The sequence below is a fragment of the Anomaloglossus baeobatrachus genome, chromosome 2 (assembly GCF_048569485.1).
Source record: "Anomaloglossus baeobatrachus isolate aAnoBae1 chromosome 2, aAnoBae1.hap1, whole genome shotgun sequence".
Classification (NCBI taxonomy): Eukaryota; Metazoa; Chordata; class Amphibia; order Anura; family Aromobatidae; genus Anomaloglossus; species Anomaloglossus baeobatrachus.
In genome coordinates, this window is record NC_134354.1 from 190,336,702 (window position 1) to 190,356,028 (window position 19,327).

General features: G+C 42.9%; 1 protein-coding gene across 3 annotated transcripts in view; it reads left to right on the plus strand.

Moving 5' to 3' along the window:
• Positions 1–8,885, plus strand: part of LOC142291206 (ras and Rab interactor 3-like) — a 63,732-nt gene extending 54,847 nt beyond the window's left edge. For all 3 annotated transcript variants that reach the window (XM_075335561.1, XM_075335559.1, XM_075335560.1), the window contains exons 4-6: positions 4,312–4,623; positions 4,725–4,853; positions 7,530–8,885. In XM_075335561.1, the coding sequence (XP_075191676.1) occupies positions 4,312–4,623; positions 4,725–4,853; positions 7,530–7,705 (617 nt within the window). In that variant the 3' untranslated portion in view covers positions 7,706–8,885. The remainder of the gene's footprint in view (positions 1–4,311; positions 4,624–4,724; positions 4,854–7,529) is intronic.
• The last annotated feature ends 10,442 nt before the right edge of the window (positions 8,886–19,327 follow it).

Genomic DNA, 19,327 nt, shown 5'->3' on the forward strand with positions numbered 1-19,327 from the left:
GTGTGCGCTCTGCACCGCAGCTTAACAAAGGTCTGCTTCAGAGCGCAGCTGAAAAGCTGCGATCTGAAGCGCCTCACAATGTCTGTCATGCACTAATCTCTGTCAGTCCGTCACTATCTCTGTCCCTCACTCTCTGTCCATGTCAGTCTATCCCCCTCTCTCATATACTCACCGATCCCCGATCCCCGGCGCTGCACGGCATTCACACTGCTCCGGCGGCTTTTACTGTTTTGAAAAAGCCGGCCGCCCATTAAACAATCTCCTATTCCCTGCTTTCCCCGCCCACCGGCGCCTATGATTGGTTACAGTGAGACACGCCCCCACGCTGAGTGACAGGTGTCACACTGCACCCAATCACAGCAGCCGGTGGGCGTGTCTATACTGTGTAGTGAAATAAATAATTAAATAATTAAAAAAAACGGCGTGCGGTCCCCCCCAATTTTAAAACCAGCCAGATAAAGCCATACGGCTGAAGGCTGGTATTCTCAGGATGGGGAGCTCCATGTTATGGGGAGCCCCCCACCCTAACAATATCAGCCAACAGCCGCCCAGAATTGCCGCATACATTATATGCGACAGTTCTGGGACTGTACCCGGCTCTTCCCGATTTGCCCTGGTGCGTTGGCAAATCGGGGTAATAAGGAGTTATTGGCAGCCCATAGCTGCCAGTAAGTCCTAGATTAATCATGTCAGGCATCTATGAGACACCCTCCATGATTAATCTGTAAATTACAGTAAATAAACACACACACCCGAAAAAATCCTTTATTAGAAATAAAACACACAAACACATTCCCTGGTTCACCACTTTAATCAGCCCCAAAAAGCCCTCCATGTCCGGCGTACTCCACAGTCCTCCAGCGTCGCATCCAGCGCTGCTGCATGGAGGTGACCGGAGCTGCAGCAGACACAGCCGCTCCGATCACCTCCACGCAGGTAATGAAGACAGCCGCGCGATCAGCTGCTGTCACTGAGGTTACCCGCTGTCACTGGATCCAGCGGTGGATGCAGCGGTGGCCGCGGGTAACCTCAGTGACAGCTCAGCTGATCGCGCTACTCACCTCAGTTGCTGACCGGAGCGGCGGTGAGTAGCGCGATCAGCTGATCTGTCACTGAGGTTACCCGCGGCCACCGCTGCATCCACCGCTGGATCCAGTGACAGCGGGTAACCTCACTGACAGATCAGCCGATAGCGCGGCTGTCTTCATTAGCTGCGTGGAGGTGACCGGAGCGGCGGTGTATTCTGCAGCTCCGGTCACCTCCATGCAGCAGCGCTGGAAGCGACGCTGGAGGACTGTGGAGTACGCCGGACAAGGAGGGCTTTTTGGGGCAGATTAAAGTGGTGAACCAGGGAATGTGTTTGTGTGTTTTATTTCTAATAAATGATTTTTTCATGTGTGTGTGTTTATTTACTGTAATTTACAGATTAATCATGGAAGGTGTCTCATAGACGCCTGACATGATTAATCTAGGACTTATTGTCAGCTATGGGCTGCCAATAACTCCTTATTACCCCGATTTGCCAACGCACCAGGGCAAATCGGGAAGAGCCGGGTACAGTCCCAGAACTGTCGCATCTAATGTATGCGGCAATTCTGGGCGGCTGCTGGCTGATATTGTTAGGGTGGGGGGCTCCCCATAACGTGGAGCTCCCCATCCTGAGAATACCAGACTTCAGCCGTATGGCTTTATCTGGCTGGTTTTAAAATTGGGGGGACCGCACGCCGTTTTTTTTAATTATTTAATTATTTATTTCACTACACAGTATAGACACGCCCACCGGCTGCTGTGATTGGGTGCAGTGTGACACCTGTCACTCAGCGTGGGGGCGTGTCTCACTGTAACCAATCATAGGCGCCGGTGGGCGGGGTAAGCAGGGAATACGAGATTGTTTAATGGGCGGCCGGCTTTTTCAAAACAGTAAAAGCCGCCGCAGCAGTGTGAATGCCGTGCAGCGCCGGGGATCGGGGATCGGTGAGTATATGAGAGAGGGCTGCTCAATTCACTTACTCAGGAGTTTAGCGGTCACCGGTGAGCCCTTCACTGGTGACCGCTAATCAGGACACGACACAGACAGAGCCGCAGCATGACCATGAAGTCGGGTGAGGTTCACCCGAGTTCATTCTGACAGTGCGGCTCTGTCTGTGTCTGCTGTGAACTACCATTCACCGCTGCTACATGGCTGTCTGTGTCTGCTGTCAGCGGCCATGTAGCAGAGCTGAATGGCAGATGCCATAGTAAAAACGCATCCCTACACATTACACACGCTTGTCAAGACAATAAATAAAAAAAAAAAGGGTGCCCAATGCATACGTCACAGAACACATGATCTAAAGGATCGCACACAAAATTGACCAATTTAACATAGGCCACTAACGCACGTGTGACAGCAAATGAATGACCTACGTGCAATCTCATTAGATCGCATATGCGACCTGGGCGTGTCACATCGCATACGAGATCGCATACCTAATTGTAAGGTGTAAAGCTGGCTTTAGATCTCAATCCAGATTTTGGCTATTGCCCAAACCTTTTTCTGTTCCCAGTAAATAATAATTGGCTGATTACTATATAGACCTGTATCTCCCTCCTCACTTATGAGATCTTACTCTCACAAAGGAATACTGCCCTCTGCTAGCCACTATGATAAACCAATGGAATTTTTGCAAACTATATGTGTCACGGACTTGGATCTGAGATAGATTATGGTGACATACTCTGGGTCAGAGTCTCACTTTGTTTTGTGGGACTCTGCGGATTACATGAAATTACCTTTCCTTTGGGGAGGGGTAGGTTAATGCCAGCATTCCTTCCAGCAGCTCTTCATCAGGTGGTTCCGGTCAGGTGGTCCTATAAATACCCTCAACATCCACCAGAGATTGCTTGTTATTTCCTTTCATCATTTGGAGACTTGGCCAGGAGGAGGAAGGAGTTATAGGGATTCTCTCTGTTGTGCTTTGGGCTGCAGCATATGATAGCTTCCCAGTTGTCTGCTTCCTTCCCCTTCTTATGTTGTTTTCTCCTCATGCACTTGTAGAGTCTCTTTTGTGTGTGGTTGCCATGTGTACGAGTGGTAGTTGTTTATGTTTTAACCCCTCTGTGTCTATTTTTGTTGGGGGAGGTTTTCTTCTGTTGTTGCCCAGTCCCCCCGGGTGGTGGGTTGTGGAGGGGGTTTCAAACATGAGACACAAGGACAGGAGATGGGAATTAGAGTGGTGACCTGGACCTCCCTACCATCAAGGGTACCTCCACGGGTAGGGGGAGCGCAGTGGCCCCTGCTTTAGGGCCAGTATAGGCTCCCCTGGGCACACCTTAGTCACAAACATGACAATATGGCAAGTATATGCTGGGTTACAACATTCAGGTTATATTTACCTTAAGAAAAAAAAAATAGCGTTATGATGGAGCTCAGGGTTCCAAATTCATAATAATGCCAGCCTTTCTAATTAGTATACCGTGCAGTCTTTAATAATGAGGGGTTTCATAGCATTTCCCATATTCCCCTGTATAGTAAGTTTATCAGAGTCTGATGTTAACCATTGATTTAGTCTTCCAGTATTTAGAATCCATTATGTTCATATGAAGGTGATTCCACCCAAAATTTAATCATAGTTTCATAATATTTAAGGTTGACAGTTGACATGGGCATCAAGGTCAAAGTAAACCCTAACATGTTGATTCAGCAGAAGCCAAAAACCCAATCAGGCAGACACTAATAGTTCCATATTAGGGGAAAAATTCCTTCCCAACTCCACAAATGGCAATCGGACTAGTTCCCTAGATCAATGTCTCATCTTAGAATTTACTGCCCATAACATGTAATATTATATTGTGCAAGAAAGGGATCCAGGCCCTCCTTGAACTTTTTTTAGTTACTCAACCATCGCAACATGTTGTGGCAGAGAGTTTCATAATCTCACTACTAGATGTAGAGGATGCTGCCTTGTCCGTGTTGCAGGCTGAAGTGTAGAAAGATCATTCGAAAGATCTCTGTACTGTCCCTTCATATATTTGTAAATTGAGATATCGTCCCTAAGGCTTCATTTTTCCAAAAGGAATAACCCAATGTTTGGTAATGTGTCTTGGTATTGCAGTGATACATTAGTAAAGAAAGCTAAAGTGATGACTCCGTTTTTATCATTATCTTATTGTGCTTTCAAAGATTTTGACAATAATGACTTCAAAATTTACCACTATGTTGGGTATCACTTGGCAGAAGCTTATTCGCATTTCAGGGCAAAGACATTTTTATTTTCACATTTTATTGTGTCAATAATGACTAAATCCCAATGCCATATTTATTTCTCATAGCTTTTATCATCGAAACATCATTATACAAGTGTTTGCTGAAACCTCTCAAGGATGTGATTTACTCACGACTTCTGGAGATTCACAACAGAGATGGTTCTTTGGCCAAGTTACTAGGTAACCAGAAGAAGATGAAGGCTAATAGTAGTGAACAAAGACCCCGTGCGGGAATACCTGGGCCCTGCACTATGGACAAGATCCAGCAGAAGTTGTCCCTCATGCATATGGCCTACTCTCCGGAGAAGAAGAAACTGCTTCTACTAAAAGTGTGCAAGCTCATCTATGAAGCAATGGAGACTTCCAGTGGAAAGAAAGGTGTGTTAACTGTACCATGAGGCCATAAAGAGGAAAATATACTTTTCTGTATATAAATTTTGGTAATTAGTTTGATAAAATGTCATATCTCAATTTTCTAGAAGCCTTTGGTGCTGATGACTTCTTACCAGTTCTCATCCATGTTTTGTTGGGTTGTGACCTAACTTCTGTGCAGCTCGATGTAGAGTACATGATGGAACTTCTGGATCCTATGCAGCTTCAAGGAGAAGGTATGTTAGATAATGGTGGATATGCCATTTTCATCAAAAATGGGAAGGCTCTTCCAACTATTCTTCATAGGATATATGACTGTAATGAAAACAGATCATCATCTTATTTTTCCCTTATCATGGACATGAGACTCAGCGGTTGATGGCACTTGCTTAAACTCTTGTGTTTGTGGCCACTGCCCAACTGTTTGATTTGAGAGAAATGACTCCTGTTAGCTGACATATCTGATGCACATATGTCTATGGTCAGCTTTAGGAATTTGCTTTCCTACACTAAAGTGGTTCTTATGGCAACAGAGGTTCTCTTCAGTCAGATTCTGAGTGAATTCATCACAAAATAAATTGTGACATACAATATTAAGCACTGGCCTTGTACAGTTGTGCTCAAAAAGTTTAAATACCACTGCAGATTTTTTGCTTTCTTGGCCCTTTTTTTCAGAAAATATGAAAGGTAACACAATTTCCACTCATGGTTAGTGGTTGGGTGAAGCCATTTATTGTCAAACTACTGTGTTTTCTCTTTTTAAATCATAACGACAACCAAAAACATCCAAATGACCCTGATCAAAAGTTCACATATCCTGGTGATTTGGGCCTGATAAAATGCACAGAAGGTAACACAAATGGGTTTGAATGGCTAATAAAGGTAACATCCTCACCTGTGACCTGTTTGCTTGTAATCAGTGTGTGCATAAAAGCTGAGTGAGTTTCTGGGATCCAGACAGACTCTTGCATCTTTCATCCAGCCACTGACACTTCTGGATTGTGAGTCATGGGGAAAGCAAAAGAATGGTCAACGGATCTATGGGAAAAGATACAAAAAGATATCCGAGGAATTGATAATGCCAGTAACATCAGCTGAAATACAGGACTCACTGAAAATTAGCGGTGTGTCTGTTTCAAGATCCACAATAAGGAGGCACTTGAAGAAAAATGAGCTGCATGGTCGAGTCGCCAGAAGAAAGCCATTACTGCGCAAATGCCACAAAGTATCTTGCCAACAATATGCCAAGCAGCACAGAGTCAAGCCTCCAAACTTCTGGAACAAGGTAATTTGGGGTGATGAAACCAAAATCAAACTTTTTAGCCACCACCATAAACGTTACATTTGGACAAGTGGCAACAAGGCCTATGATGAAAGGAATACCATTCCTACTGTAAAGCATAGAGGTGGATCGCTGATGATGTGGGGATGTATGAGCTACAAAAACAGAGGAAACTTGGTCAAAGTTGAAGGAAAATGAATGCAGCACATTATCAGAAAATACTCAAAGGCAAATTTGCACTCATCAGCCCGAAAGCTGCGCATGGAACATACTTTGATGTTCCAACATGACAAAGATACAAAACACAAGGCCACGTAGACCTGTCAATAGCTACAGCAGAATAAAGTGAAGTTTCTGGAGTGACCATCTCAGTCTCCTGACCTCAATATCATTGAGACACTCTGGGGAGAACTCAAGCAAGCAGCTTATGCAAGAAAGCCCAGGAATTTACAGGAACTGGAGGCTTTTTACCAAGAGAATGGGCAGCTTTACCATCTGAGAAAATAATGAGCCTCAGCCACAACTACTACGGTACAAAAGGCTTCAACCTGTCATTGATGTTAGAGGGTACAATACATGATATTAAGAACTGGGGAATGTGAACTTTTGATCAGGGTAATTTGGATGTTTTTGGCTGTCATTATGATTTAAAAAGAGAAAACACATTAGTTTGACAATAAATGGCTTCACCCAACCATTAACCATGTGGGGCAAAAAAGATTTTGTGTTATCATTCATATGCTATGAAAAAAGGCCAAGAAAGCAAAAAGTGCTGGAGTATGTAAACCTTTGAGCACAACTGTATGTGTGTGGAGGTTGTCTTTCATAGATGTAATGGTCCATAGATAGAGCACCCGATCCATTCGTGATTGTAGCACACACATATAGCCCCAGTGGATCTTTGTATAGGCTCCATATACAATGCTCTGCCATATCATAGGCACGAACCCTTAAAGTGTATTACAAACTGTAAACAACACGTTCCAAGTTCAGTTCGTGAGTGAGACCTTTTCCACCCGTCTCCATATATATGGAGACAGGGGATACAGGCTCAAAACTAGAATGCGCTGAAATAGGCATAGGCATTTCATATGCTTTTTATGCTGTTTGTAATGCTTTTTGGTGCAGTTTGTGGTCCTAAACTGCATGTATTACCTTCCCCAGCAAAGTCTATGAGAAATCCGAAAGGCTGTGCACATGTTTCTTCTTTTTTGCCTGCAGTTTTGGTTGCAGAAAAAGAAGCAGCATGTCACCGGGCAAAAACGCGGCAAAAACACTGAAAACGCCGCAAAATGCATGCTTTTTTTTATGCGTTTTTTTTTGGCCAGAGGTGCGTTTTTCTACCAGAGGGTGCGTTTATCGCTAAAGAAACAAAACTGCAGTGTGCGCACATAGCCTTACAGGGTTCATACAGACTGTAACAGAGTGTATGCAAATAAATCCACTTTCTGCCCATTTCCTATTCTACGGGCACATGGGTAATTATTATTGCTGGATATGTTCACTTTAATTCTGAATTACGTATACTTTTTTATCTGGTTATAGCCGATCTTGTGAGGTGCAGATTTTATATAGATGAGTAAAAAGCGATATAATTTTTTTAACACTTAATTTGTTTCCTTTTTCTCAGGTGGTTACTATCTGACTACTCTGTTTGGAGCCCTGTATCATATCAGCAGCTATAACACAGTGTCACGGCAGCTTAGTGTGGAGGCGCAGAACTCTATCCGTCAGTGGCAGCGCAGGCGGACTATTCATCACAAACACCAATTTCAACAACCTAGAAAACTTAGCATGGATGCATAAAAAAAACCACACTGACCATTAAGTTCTCATTATCACGGATGTTACAGCAATGTCTGAGTACAAACTATACGACTTTTACTGTGTTGACGCATTTTAGGGCCAAGACCAGATCAAGTTGGGAGAAATCTGAATACATTTTTGGACACAAACCGCTCTGGTCCTAAGAGCCTTTATACTAGTGTTTTCCTTTTTTTAAAAACACTTTATCTATTATTTATAAGTTGAAGCTTATTTTTCAATTATTCTTTAATGTATTATCAGATATTTGTGTAGATATGTCACAGTTATGGATTAGTAGGAAATACTGGGGGGAAAAAAAGAGTGCCTGGGGTGATAAATAAAGGGTTAATCATTTTAGGTGTGCTCATCTGGTGACAATGATAAAGCGTTTGTAAGTAGGGCTGCTGCAGACCCAATGAAGGAGGATGATGATGAGTATTATGTGGACTTCTTTGTGCTGCCCTTCTGATGTAATGAAGAACAATCCATGATTAAGAGAGTTTACTGGAAACTGCGGTTTATTTCCACGCGTTTCAAAGGCTATCCTGGCTTCTTCAGGAAAAACTTAGGATTGTGGGGTTTTTTTCTGAAGAAGAAGCCAGCATAGCCTTTGAGACACATTGAAATAAAGCGCAGTTGATATTCAACGCTCTTGATCATGGACTTGTCTTCATCCCGTCACAATTGCAGCTTTAAGACAGTTGTTGATTAACAGACAAAGCCGGTTTGGAAGGTTGAGTTACTCAGTCATCTTCATTAGATAATCCCTTCTAAGGTATAGACATCCCTTTATAAAAAGTAGCTTGCAAGACCAAACAGCCGATTGTCATGGGTCTGGCTTCACCCCCTCCCCCGCCAATCTGCTGTTATTACTGGTGAAATGTAGCATGACAAATTGAGGGCCATCCGCCTTATGCATGGATGGACCAAGTCTGACAGAGCAGAAGTGATTCTTTCACATAGCCAGTTAGTGGCGAGCAATTAAAATCAAATTGAATTCCATATTGGACTCTCATTTTGTTTTGTTTTGTTTTTTTAAAGCCAATCTGTCAGCTTAATATACCGCTGTAAGGGCAACATATTACAGCTATACTTCCATATTCCCAGTAAGCAAAATGGAACAAAGATATCGTGCTGCTTGTCTCGTAGACATTTTAAATAAATGCACCAGACTCATGGATTTCTCTTGGATTTCTGATATTGTGTGCTCAGATTACACTACGACAATATGGTCTCCCTATACCTACATACATCACAGTCACACAATATGGGGTCTCGGGTTCATTTGGTTACTTATAAATCAACTCTCCATGTACCTATACTTACTGCCCACAATTGATGCAAGATGGGTTAATAGTATTGGTTATGACACTCAAACCACAACTGATATGCAATGAACAACCATGCTTATTCTGGCGTATTATAATTTGAACCATGTAGGTTACAATAAACCGGTCATCAATAATCCAGTTATCAATAATCCAGTTATCACAGGGGCATGATAACATGGAAAAGGGGCCGCCTAATCAGGGGAACTAACGCCAATGTGACTAGTCAGGGTCCTAATTAGCATAAGGACAGAGCAGTTTAGAAGTCTTTTTTTTAAACATTCATATTAGTGAATAGCATTGACCGGTTTCCTTTAAGGAAGTAAAAGTGAGGTTTTGTCTCTTGTAGGAATTATTATGCAACTAAATGAAAAAAGTTATTGTTCCCATCTCAATTCATTTTCATCTATTAAAGTAAGAATAATAAACAACTCAAAATATACAAAATACATCTCTGCCATTTCCCCCAAAAAATCTGTGACCATTATAGCCCTCATTCTTTTCAGTAACAGTCATAAACCTTTTTATCCATGGAATCTATCAGTTTCTTAATCTGTTGATGATTAACTTTTTGTGCAGCACCAACGACAGACTCCCAGATACTGTGCAGAGATGAGTACTGCATTCCTTCACTATAAATCTCCAGCGTAAGAAGGGCCCACAAGTTCTCAATAAAGTTTAGATCAGCTGAGGAAGTGTGATTTTGCTTTTGTATTCATGTACTGATAGTGGTTTTGGTGATGAATATAGAACCATCATCATTGTATCAGAGCCATCAGTAGTACCTGAATACATGAATACAGTACCAAAACCAACATCAGTACAGGAATATGACACCAGAACCATCATCAGAACATGGATATTGCACCAGAAACACTATCAGTACAGAAAAATGGCATCGGAACCACCATCAGTTTTGTTGCAAAATGTACTTGTCACATGACAGATGTAATACCATTAGAAGTATCCCTTTATCTATAATAGGTTCTGCTTATTTTCAATTTGGGAATTTACCAAATGCTGGATACCTTAATTGAAATTAAACGTCCCTCATTATAGTTAAGTTATATTAGTTAGCATGGCTGTCCTTGGGACTGACACTTACAATATAGGATGTCAGGGATTAATATCCCTATTTGTTCTTGATCTGGTGTAAATGCGCCACAAACAGTGAGTGATCCTATATCTAAATTTGAAAACATACTCCATGTTGAGCCTCAGCCCTAAAATACACCACTTTTTTACTTATGCTGGTATTTTTTGGTGAAAAAAGTAAGAATTCTAGTAGAAGTACTTATCAAAGATTGTTACCTGACCCATCAGAGGGGGAGGGGAATGTGTTAGGGGTCCTGTTACCTTAGCCTTGACTCATGCATTGGGGGAGTGACATCAGCTTCATCTGCCTAGGGCTCCAAAATACTTTGACTTGGCCCTCCTGCCAGCCGTTTAGTATGCTCTTAGGCTGTGGTTCCATATACAGCTTCTATTATGCAGTTTGTAAAGTCAGAAGCAGAAACAGATGATACCAAATGGAAGACACCTGTAAAGAAAAGACTTCTTCCCTTGAATCCACTTTTGGCCTAAAAAAAATGTATAAACAATCTGAATGTGTGAATGCTGTCTAATAGCTACATTACCTGTGAATAAGCACAAAAAATGATAAAAAGTAAAAAACAGATCAGAGTGACAGCATTTTATTATAGTGAAATGGTACAGAAATATTTCAGCATTTCAAATTCACAATGAGAACTCAATCAAATATTTAGAATTCATTTGTAACCTTTAGACCATCTATAATAAGAAGATATAGGAGTAGAGCAAAGTCAATTAAAATAAAAACTTAATTAAATGTATTTATATGCAATATAAGTAAATCCTTTCTCAAATATGCACATGGTCTAATAGTTAATTTCTAACTATTTCTTATCTGCGCTATTACATTTGATATGACATTTCATTGTAGCATAAACACAGAATCTACATGACTTAAATAATTGTGTATTTCAATACAATGTAAAAAAACGGCTTCTTAGAGCACAATTTAAAGGCAAACTTGAAGTTGCACACACTGTAAATAAATTTCATTTTTTTGGGCCACCGTCAGATCTGACAACACTTTATGAAGAAACAAAACAAGAGGAAGAGCTTGCTAAACACATGCAAAGAAACATTGCAATCCTCAGCAATGAGGACATACATATGAGGCAATAGTATATTGCACAAGTTCTGATTTAACTTCACAGCAAACAAAATTGTAGCTTATAATTACATAAAGTATACCCTCCATCTATGCCTTATGTATTTGGATTTAAATACCTATTATGTTATGTGTACACGGTCTATAAACTGAAAAATGTAATTATATGACTACCTGTATTAGGCTATGGCCACATGGTCTAAGTACATAATACAAGACCGGTGTAGGGTGGAATCCCAGGCAAATCCACAACACATTCAAATGGATCTCAGGGTTTAGAACTGATTTTTTTCCACTGAATTTACATCCCATGTGGATGTACTAGATTGTTTTAGTCCCAATCAGCAGTCAAAAATGGTTTGCTATACAGTACAAGTATGATCATTTCCCCATGGAGTTTCCCCGCTTATTACAGCCAAGCATCGCTCCTGCTTGCGGTGCTCTGTAGCAAAGGAGGGAGCGCGAGAGATGCTGGGCTCTGACAAGCGGTGAAACTCCGCCCACAGCCCAGTCACTCATAGAAACTGGGGCTGGCCTCGATGATGTTGTATCAACTAGAAGTTGTCGTGACATCACCGAATTTCAGAGGTCACGGAGCCCGGGGGTCACGTGATGGGGATGAGCGGACAGCAATAGCGCCACTCAGATGCACTATTGCCAACACAAGGTATTTGATAGAAACCTTGTTTCTGGACGTTATACTGATGTGGCTAGTAATGCTAAGTAGTGAACGACCCCTTTACGATAATTTACTGACTTTTTACCAACCCTACTGATTTGAATACCTGTGATATTTTTATAGCTGACCATTTATGACCACTGATTGGGACAAAATCCATCTAGGGACGAGCGAACTGCTCGGTGCTCCGTAAGCGTGTTGAGCATTTTGATGCTCAGATGATCGGTACTCATTTACAGAGTATAATGAAAAATATTCTGGAAAAATACTCAAGTCTCCTATTGACTTCCATTATACTCTGTAAATGAGTATTGATCACCCAAGCATCAAAATTCTCGTTACACATACCGAGCACCCAAGCACCGAGCAGGTCGCTCATCCCTATTAATGACCACAAAAATTTGAGGATAAATCTGCAAAGCTCCGCACCTGTGACAGTTTTTCACAGCCAGTTTGAAAACCAGGCAACGATGCTCCATCTTTTCTTCGCATTGCAACCACTTACATCAGACTCTACCTTATGAACTTTTCCAAGTTTAGTATTCTTAAGCACACCAGTGTGTGTCTACTAGAGATGAGCGAACTTGCTTGAAAGAGGTTAGTCAATTTAAAATTCGGCATGAGCCTTGCCTATTCGGATTCGTTTTCGGAAGCCCAAGCACTTTTCTCAAAAATCGGCAATGTTCAGCTTTGTTTGGTAACTGTTCACGGTTGCCCTAATGCTTTTATCATACATTATTATGACTTTGGCTACAATAGTGGGGCTCTATGATGAGCGGGGTGGGGGAAGGAGGTATTTGATGAGATGATTACTTACCAGTCTTCACACGGCTGTCACACTACTTTCGGGTCTGCTCATTACATCTCATACATATTCATTGCTTCCCCACCTACTGTCTGTGACAGCGTCTTTGATAATTGCAGTCAGACTTCCAGTGTGCCAATGTCTTTAATTGGTTGCTCTCACAGAGACTGTCTGGGTCCCCTAATGAAGTGTAAAAATAAATAAAAAAATGATGTAGGGTCCCCCATATATTGATATCCATTGTAGATAAAAAGATGGCTACAGGCTGCAGCACCTAGCTGTGTGCATTATCTTGGCTGTGTATCAAAATACGAGGAACTCCATTCAGCTTTATAAAAATTATTTCAATAAATAATTTTAAAAAATGACATGCAATCCTCCCAATTTTGATACTCAGCCAAGATAAAGTCAACAGCTGGGGGATCGTATTCTCAGATTGGAGAGACCCATGGTTTTGGGCCCCCCAGGCTAAAAATAGTAGCCCACAGCCACCCAGAATTGTCGCATTTATTAGATACTAGTGCTCTACCCAGCTAATCCCAATTTCCCTGGTGCAGTGGCAATCAGGGTAATATAAGGGGTTAATGATAGCTTTAATTTGCGAACAAATGACAGCTGCCATCAAGCCCTAGATTAGTAATGGGAGGCCCATCTATGAGACCCTCCCCATTACTAACCCTGTAAGTATAAAATCCTTTAAATTTGAAATGAAATACCCCCCAAAACCACCCTCCTCTAATTTATTAACCCACCAAACTCCCAGGTCCAACGTAATACACACGAGGTCCCACAACAATCTCTGCTCTGCTACGTACTGATGTTGCAGCACACAGGCACAGTACAGAACATGACAGCCTGCTGCAGCTTAAGGCAGTGACCGAGCCACAGCAGTGAGTTCAATGAGACCTGCATCTCCTGGCAGAAAACCGAAAATTTGGTGCTGGAATTTATAAACCAAATTCCTGCACCAATACTGCATCACCTGGCAAAAAATGCATCAAAACGCGATGCGGTCTTGATGTGTTATTGATGCATGTTTTTTGCCAAGAGATGCAGATTTGATGCAGGTATTTGGTGTATAAATTCCACCACCAAATCTGCATCTCATAGACCTCTACTCATTACTCAACTAGGGCTTGATGGCAGCTGTCATTTGTTGACACCATGGCAATCAGGAAGAGCCGAGTAAAGCGCTGGTATTGTCACATTTAATGAATGCAACAATTTTGGGCAGCTAGGGGTTGCTATTTTTAGGCTGGGGACAATAACCATGGGCCTCCCCAGCTTGAGAATACCAGCCTCCAGCTTCCAACTTTATCATGGCTGGGAATCAAAATTGGATGGAACGGCATGTCGTTTTTTTAAATGACTTCTTCAAATAATTTTAAAAAGCCACATGGGGTCCCTATTATTTTGATACACAAACAACATAATGTGCATGGCTGGGGCCTACAGCCTGTAGCTGTCTGCTTTATCTGTGCTGGAAATCATAATATGGGAGTCCTTATGCCATTTTTTAAATATATTTATTTATACACCACTCTAGGGACGCAGACAGTGTGTGTGATTGCAACCAATCACACACGCAGCCACACAGGGTAGGGGGTGCGGTCTGACTGCAACCAATTACAGATTCAAGGACTGCCAGTGGGCGGGGGAAGCAGTGAATATGTATAAGAGCTAATGATCGAACGCAGAAGCAGTGTGACTGCTGTGGAGAAGGTTGGTAAGTACAACTATCCTGCTTTATTCCTTATTTTCTTTCTTTTGCAGCCCCCTAGCCCCTAACTAACACCAGCCCCTAGCCGTTACTAACACATAAGTTTTGCCTCCCATTGAATTCAATGGGGTTCGGATATGTTCGGCGAACACAGTTCAATTTGGTGAACACCAATCGAGCTGAACTTTGGGAGGTTTGTTCATCTCTAGTGTCTACATTGCACAAAGCAAAAACTATGACATCACCTAAGACCTTGAAGAAGTAAGCATTGGTCGCTGCCCATTAATTTTAGCAAGGGTTTATAGAAATCTTAAACCATCAATTAATTGGAGAATGATTTACGAAATCAAGATTCTAATGTGAAATGGATTATTACTGAATGGAAAATGGAAAAAAAGGCTGGCAAATAGAAGACTAAAAAAAAAGACTTTCAAGGACTGGGTGTTGGGTGGCTTAGAAAAAGCCCCTATCTCCCTGCCATCTAGTCTGATTGCTGCAATCGGTGTGGGATACAGCAGCAGGCGAATGTTCAGTAGGGACTGAATATATATTTTTTTTTATTTCCAGACCATTATGAGCCTATTTTTAAAATAAAAAAAGCTGAGAACAACTCATTTACGTTGGGTTGAAAATGCGAAATGTAACAGGCAATCCTAAGCATATAAGCAAATCAATATTTGAATCACTAATATAGAAAAAGATAAAAATACACAGAAGGCTAAATCATATTATATGCTTGTTTTTTATCTGATTTCTTAATATTGGTTTAATTTTCTGAACAAATAAAACTCACCCTATTTTAACACCTGTTGTTTTATTGCTGGAGGTAATATATTCTTTGCATAGAAGTCAGTGATAACCATTGTTATGTAGGTACCGATAAACACAAGCATAGACCTGACAGATGGGGTCATTTAGGCTTTTCATCGACTATGTATGTATTTATATGAATAAACAATCAATAATCCCTTTATAATTTCTCTGATAATATTTTCCTACCACAAATGATCGAAACAAGCAAATTATGTTGAGTAAATAATAACTTGGTTCCTAGAAATGGAAATCTAGAGAATGGAAAACCTTTTATACACTTTTCATTTGTTTTCACGTGCTTATTTCCATGTCTTCAGATCTACTGTAAAAAAAAAACCTATAATATCAAAGTACAGCCCTGCCAGGACCTTCCTCCTCCAAGGTTTTTGCAGTAATTGTGTGTGAACATGACCATTTCCGGTGCTGTTTCTCTTTATCTGTAAATGTAAGGCGCAAGTATTGCATCCAATAGAAAATAAAAGAGGGCTGAGATACCGTAGACACTTTTCCAAAAAATCACAGGACAGATAGCAGAGCCCTGCTAAGATTTTAGTACTGGAACCAACAAACCTCTAGTTACACCTTTTAGAAGGCTGAGGCAATTTCGTGATTTTCCAACCCATACACAGGAGATAGCTGTCAGCCAAATACTGGATTGGTAAAAGCTGTCTGTTTTGACTCATTTATTGTCAGTGGTGAGAGGTTAGAAAGTTGCTACCAGGTACTAAATGGTCCTATCCATCTCTCTCCCAATGTCATGGTGGGAGAGTTCCATACACATTAGATGGTTTACCAACCCCACGAAAATTCTCAAATTTACCCAGTTTAAAAAAAAAAGAAAGATCCGGAGATCCAGTGTGGACATGACTGAAACTGCACCACTGCACTAGGTGTATTTGATTTTCTTATTTTCTTGGGGTATTCGGCCATTTAAAAAGCATATGTCAAAGTAGTGCAGAACCCTTTTAATATTTCTTACTGAAAAAAACACCATTTGTTGGAATTTTCAAAAAGACCAACAAAAAGCCTTCATATTAAAGGGGTGGTTCACCCATTTTTTTTATTTTCTGTATGAGTTCTACTTACCATTCTAGACGTTTTCTCCATTGGCTTCTGTTTCCATTTCTGGCACTGAGCGGCGCTATCCTGCACACTCAGTGCCTGTCACATGACTCCCTGGAGCTGTGGCCGCCAGTATCCTCTGACGTCCCGGCAATTCCGGGCTCTCAAACTTGTCGGGTACGTCAGAGGAGGCAGCACCACTCAGATTGAGTGACAGGGCTGTGGGCGGTGACTACTGCACGGCACAGCCCAGCATCGAGGGGAGGAGACGGAGGACGTCAGTGTGGAGCCGGCTAAGCGTCCTGCAGATGGTGAGGCACGGGGCGCCAGTGTGCAGTACAGGGGGGGTTCTTCAGCTGAAATCCCCCCCTGCACGTAAGTATCTGATCACACTCTCCACCCGACCGCTCTACTGCGATGTCAGGAGAGAGGCCGGTGTTGGGCAGTGTGATCATCTGCTCCTCCCACCAGCACTGCAGGACGCAGCAAGACACTGACAGGCATGTCACCGCTGTGCTCTGCCACCTGTCCTGCTGCATGGGACCAACTGTCTGCACTCTGTCACCTGCACCACAAGTCACAGAGTGGAGACAGTTAATGACAGAGCACCTCTGCCCCCCCCTCTTTCCCCACTCTCTTCTCTCCCCCCACTCTTCTCCCCCTCCCCTCTTCCCCCTCTTCTCTGCCCCCTCTTATCCCCCTCTCCTCTCCCCCCTCTTTTCCCTCGCTCTCTCTCTCTTTTCCCTCGCTCTCTCTCTTTTCCCTCGCTCTCTCTCTTTTCCCTCGCTCTCTCTCTTTTCCCTCGCTCTCTCTCTTTTCCCTCGCTCTCTTTCCCCCCTCGCTCTCTTTCCCCCCTCGCTTTCTTTCCCCCCTCGCTTTCTTTCCCCCCTCGCTCTCTTCCCCCCCTCGCTCTCTTTCCCCCCCTCGCTCTCTTTTCCTCCCCCCTCGCTCTCTTTTCCTCCCCCCCTCACTCTCTTTTCCTCCCCCCCTCGCTCTCTTTTCCTCCCCCCCTCGCTCTCTTTCCCCCCCCCCTCGCTCTCTTTCCCCCCCCCTCGCTCTCTCTCTCTTTTCTCTCGCTCTCTCCTGGCATGGTCAGTACAGAAATCTCTCCATCGTGGAGGGGTGAGAGGGAGTAATAAACATGGAGTCCCTACTGTGTCCGTGTATTTATTTCTAATAAAGTATTTTTCTCTGTGTGATGTCTTTTTTTTTTTTTAACCCTTTATTGGAGATTCTTAATGGCCAGGTCAAACTTGGCCTGACATTATGAATCTTGGTCTTTATAGCAGCTGGTAAAACATAGCTGGTATTAACCCCTTATTACCCAGCGTGCCACCTGCCACCAGGGCCACTGGAAGAGTTGGATACAGCGCCAGAAGATGGCACTTCTATGAAAGCGCCATTTTATGGAGCGGCTGTGGACTGCAATTCGCAACAGGGGGCCAAGAAAGTTTGGGCACCCTGCACTGCGTATTCCAATCCCCAGCTGCCTAGTTGTACCTGGCTGGACTCCACGTCATTTTTTTTTTTGAATTATTTCATGAAATTCATGAAATGAAATAAAAAAAAAGGGCTTCTCTATATTTTTGGTTCCCAGCCGGGTACAATTAGGCAGCTGGGGGTTGGGGGCAGCCCGTAGCTGCCTGCTGTACCTGGCTAGCATACAAAAATATGGCGATGCCCACGTCATTTTTTTAAAAAAGTTTTCAGGCAAAAACCTTTATAAAAAAAAAAAAATCCTTCCCTGGATTTCTATCGCCAGTGAAAGTAACACCAAGCAGCAGGGGTTAGCAGCCAGTAGCTGCTTGGGTTACCCTTAGCAATAGAAAATGCAGCAAGAGCCCACAAACAATGTGATTTTTTTATTTTTTTTATTTTTAATGAATTTTTAAAAAAAAAAAATCGTCATGGGCTTCGCCCATCGAGCACCAGAGCACTTTACTGCTCAATTCATCCCAAGTAATCAGATGACTCCAGTGTCAGCCGATTACTTGTTCTGTGTCCCCCTGCATCCATTGCAGCGTGTACGGGCTGTGAGGTCAGCGGAGTTCAGTCCAGCACTGGAGTCAGCTGATCTGAACTCCAGCCTGCACACGCTGCGATGGATGCAGGGAGACATAGAACAAGTAAGGTCTAAGCCACACGGCGAGAAAAACAGTGAGAGTGGAGTGCGATAAAACATCGCATTCCACTCTGACCAATATTAGCCTGTATGTCAGCACACATGAGCGATTATTTTCTCAGCCCTAATTGGACCGAGAAAACAATAGCAGCATGCTACAACTGTAATGCAAGACTCTCTCTTTTACCCATTCAAGTGTATGTGGTGAGAGAAAAATCGCACTGCACTTGTGGTACATCGGTGGACTACGGAGGAGAGAGGGAGAGAAATCCCTCCCACCCCTCCTCAGTGCTGGCCCACCCCTCGAGTGGCGGACCGCCCTCCGCAGCTGAGGTCTGCTCGCACAGTCGGACCTCAGTCGCAGGGACACACGCATGACACTCAGCTCTGCTGCACTGAGCGTGAGCCGAGTGTAATGCGAGGGGATCGCAGTAATCCCCGTATGGCCCCAGCCTGATCGGCCGACACTTGAGTCAGCTGATCTGAACTCAGCTGAACTCCTGTACACACAGCCCGCACACACAGCCCTACACGGTCACATGTGATCGGCAGCAGGCTGTGACTGCTGTTAAGGCTACATTCACATGACCGTTCCGTTTTTGCGGGCCACAAAAAACGGTCCTTTTTTTTCACGGATGCATCCTAGTGGCATCCGTGTGACATCTGCGTGCCTTCCGTTTTTTTTTTGCAGACCGCAAAAAACGGAAGCAGCAAGAAAGATAAATAGATGAGTAGATATAGAGATGGATAGATAGATATAGAGACAGAGGGATAGAGGAATGAATGAATGAATGAATGAATGGAGGGCTGGATAGATAGATAAGAAAGACCTATATAATGTCCTACCCCCCTGCATATTCTAAGCTGGCACCTTTTTGTGACTTTCATGTGGCACT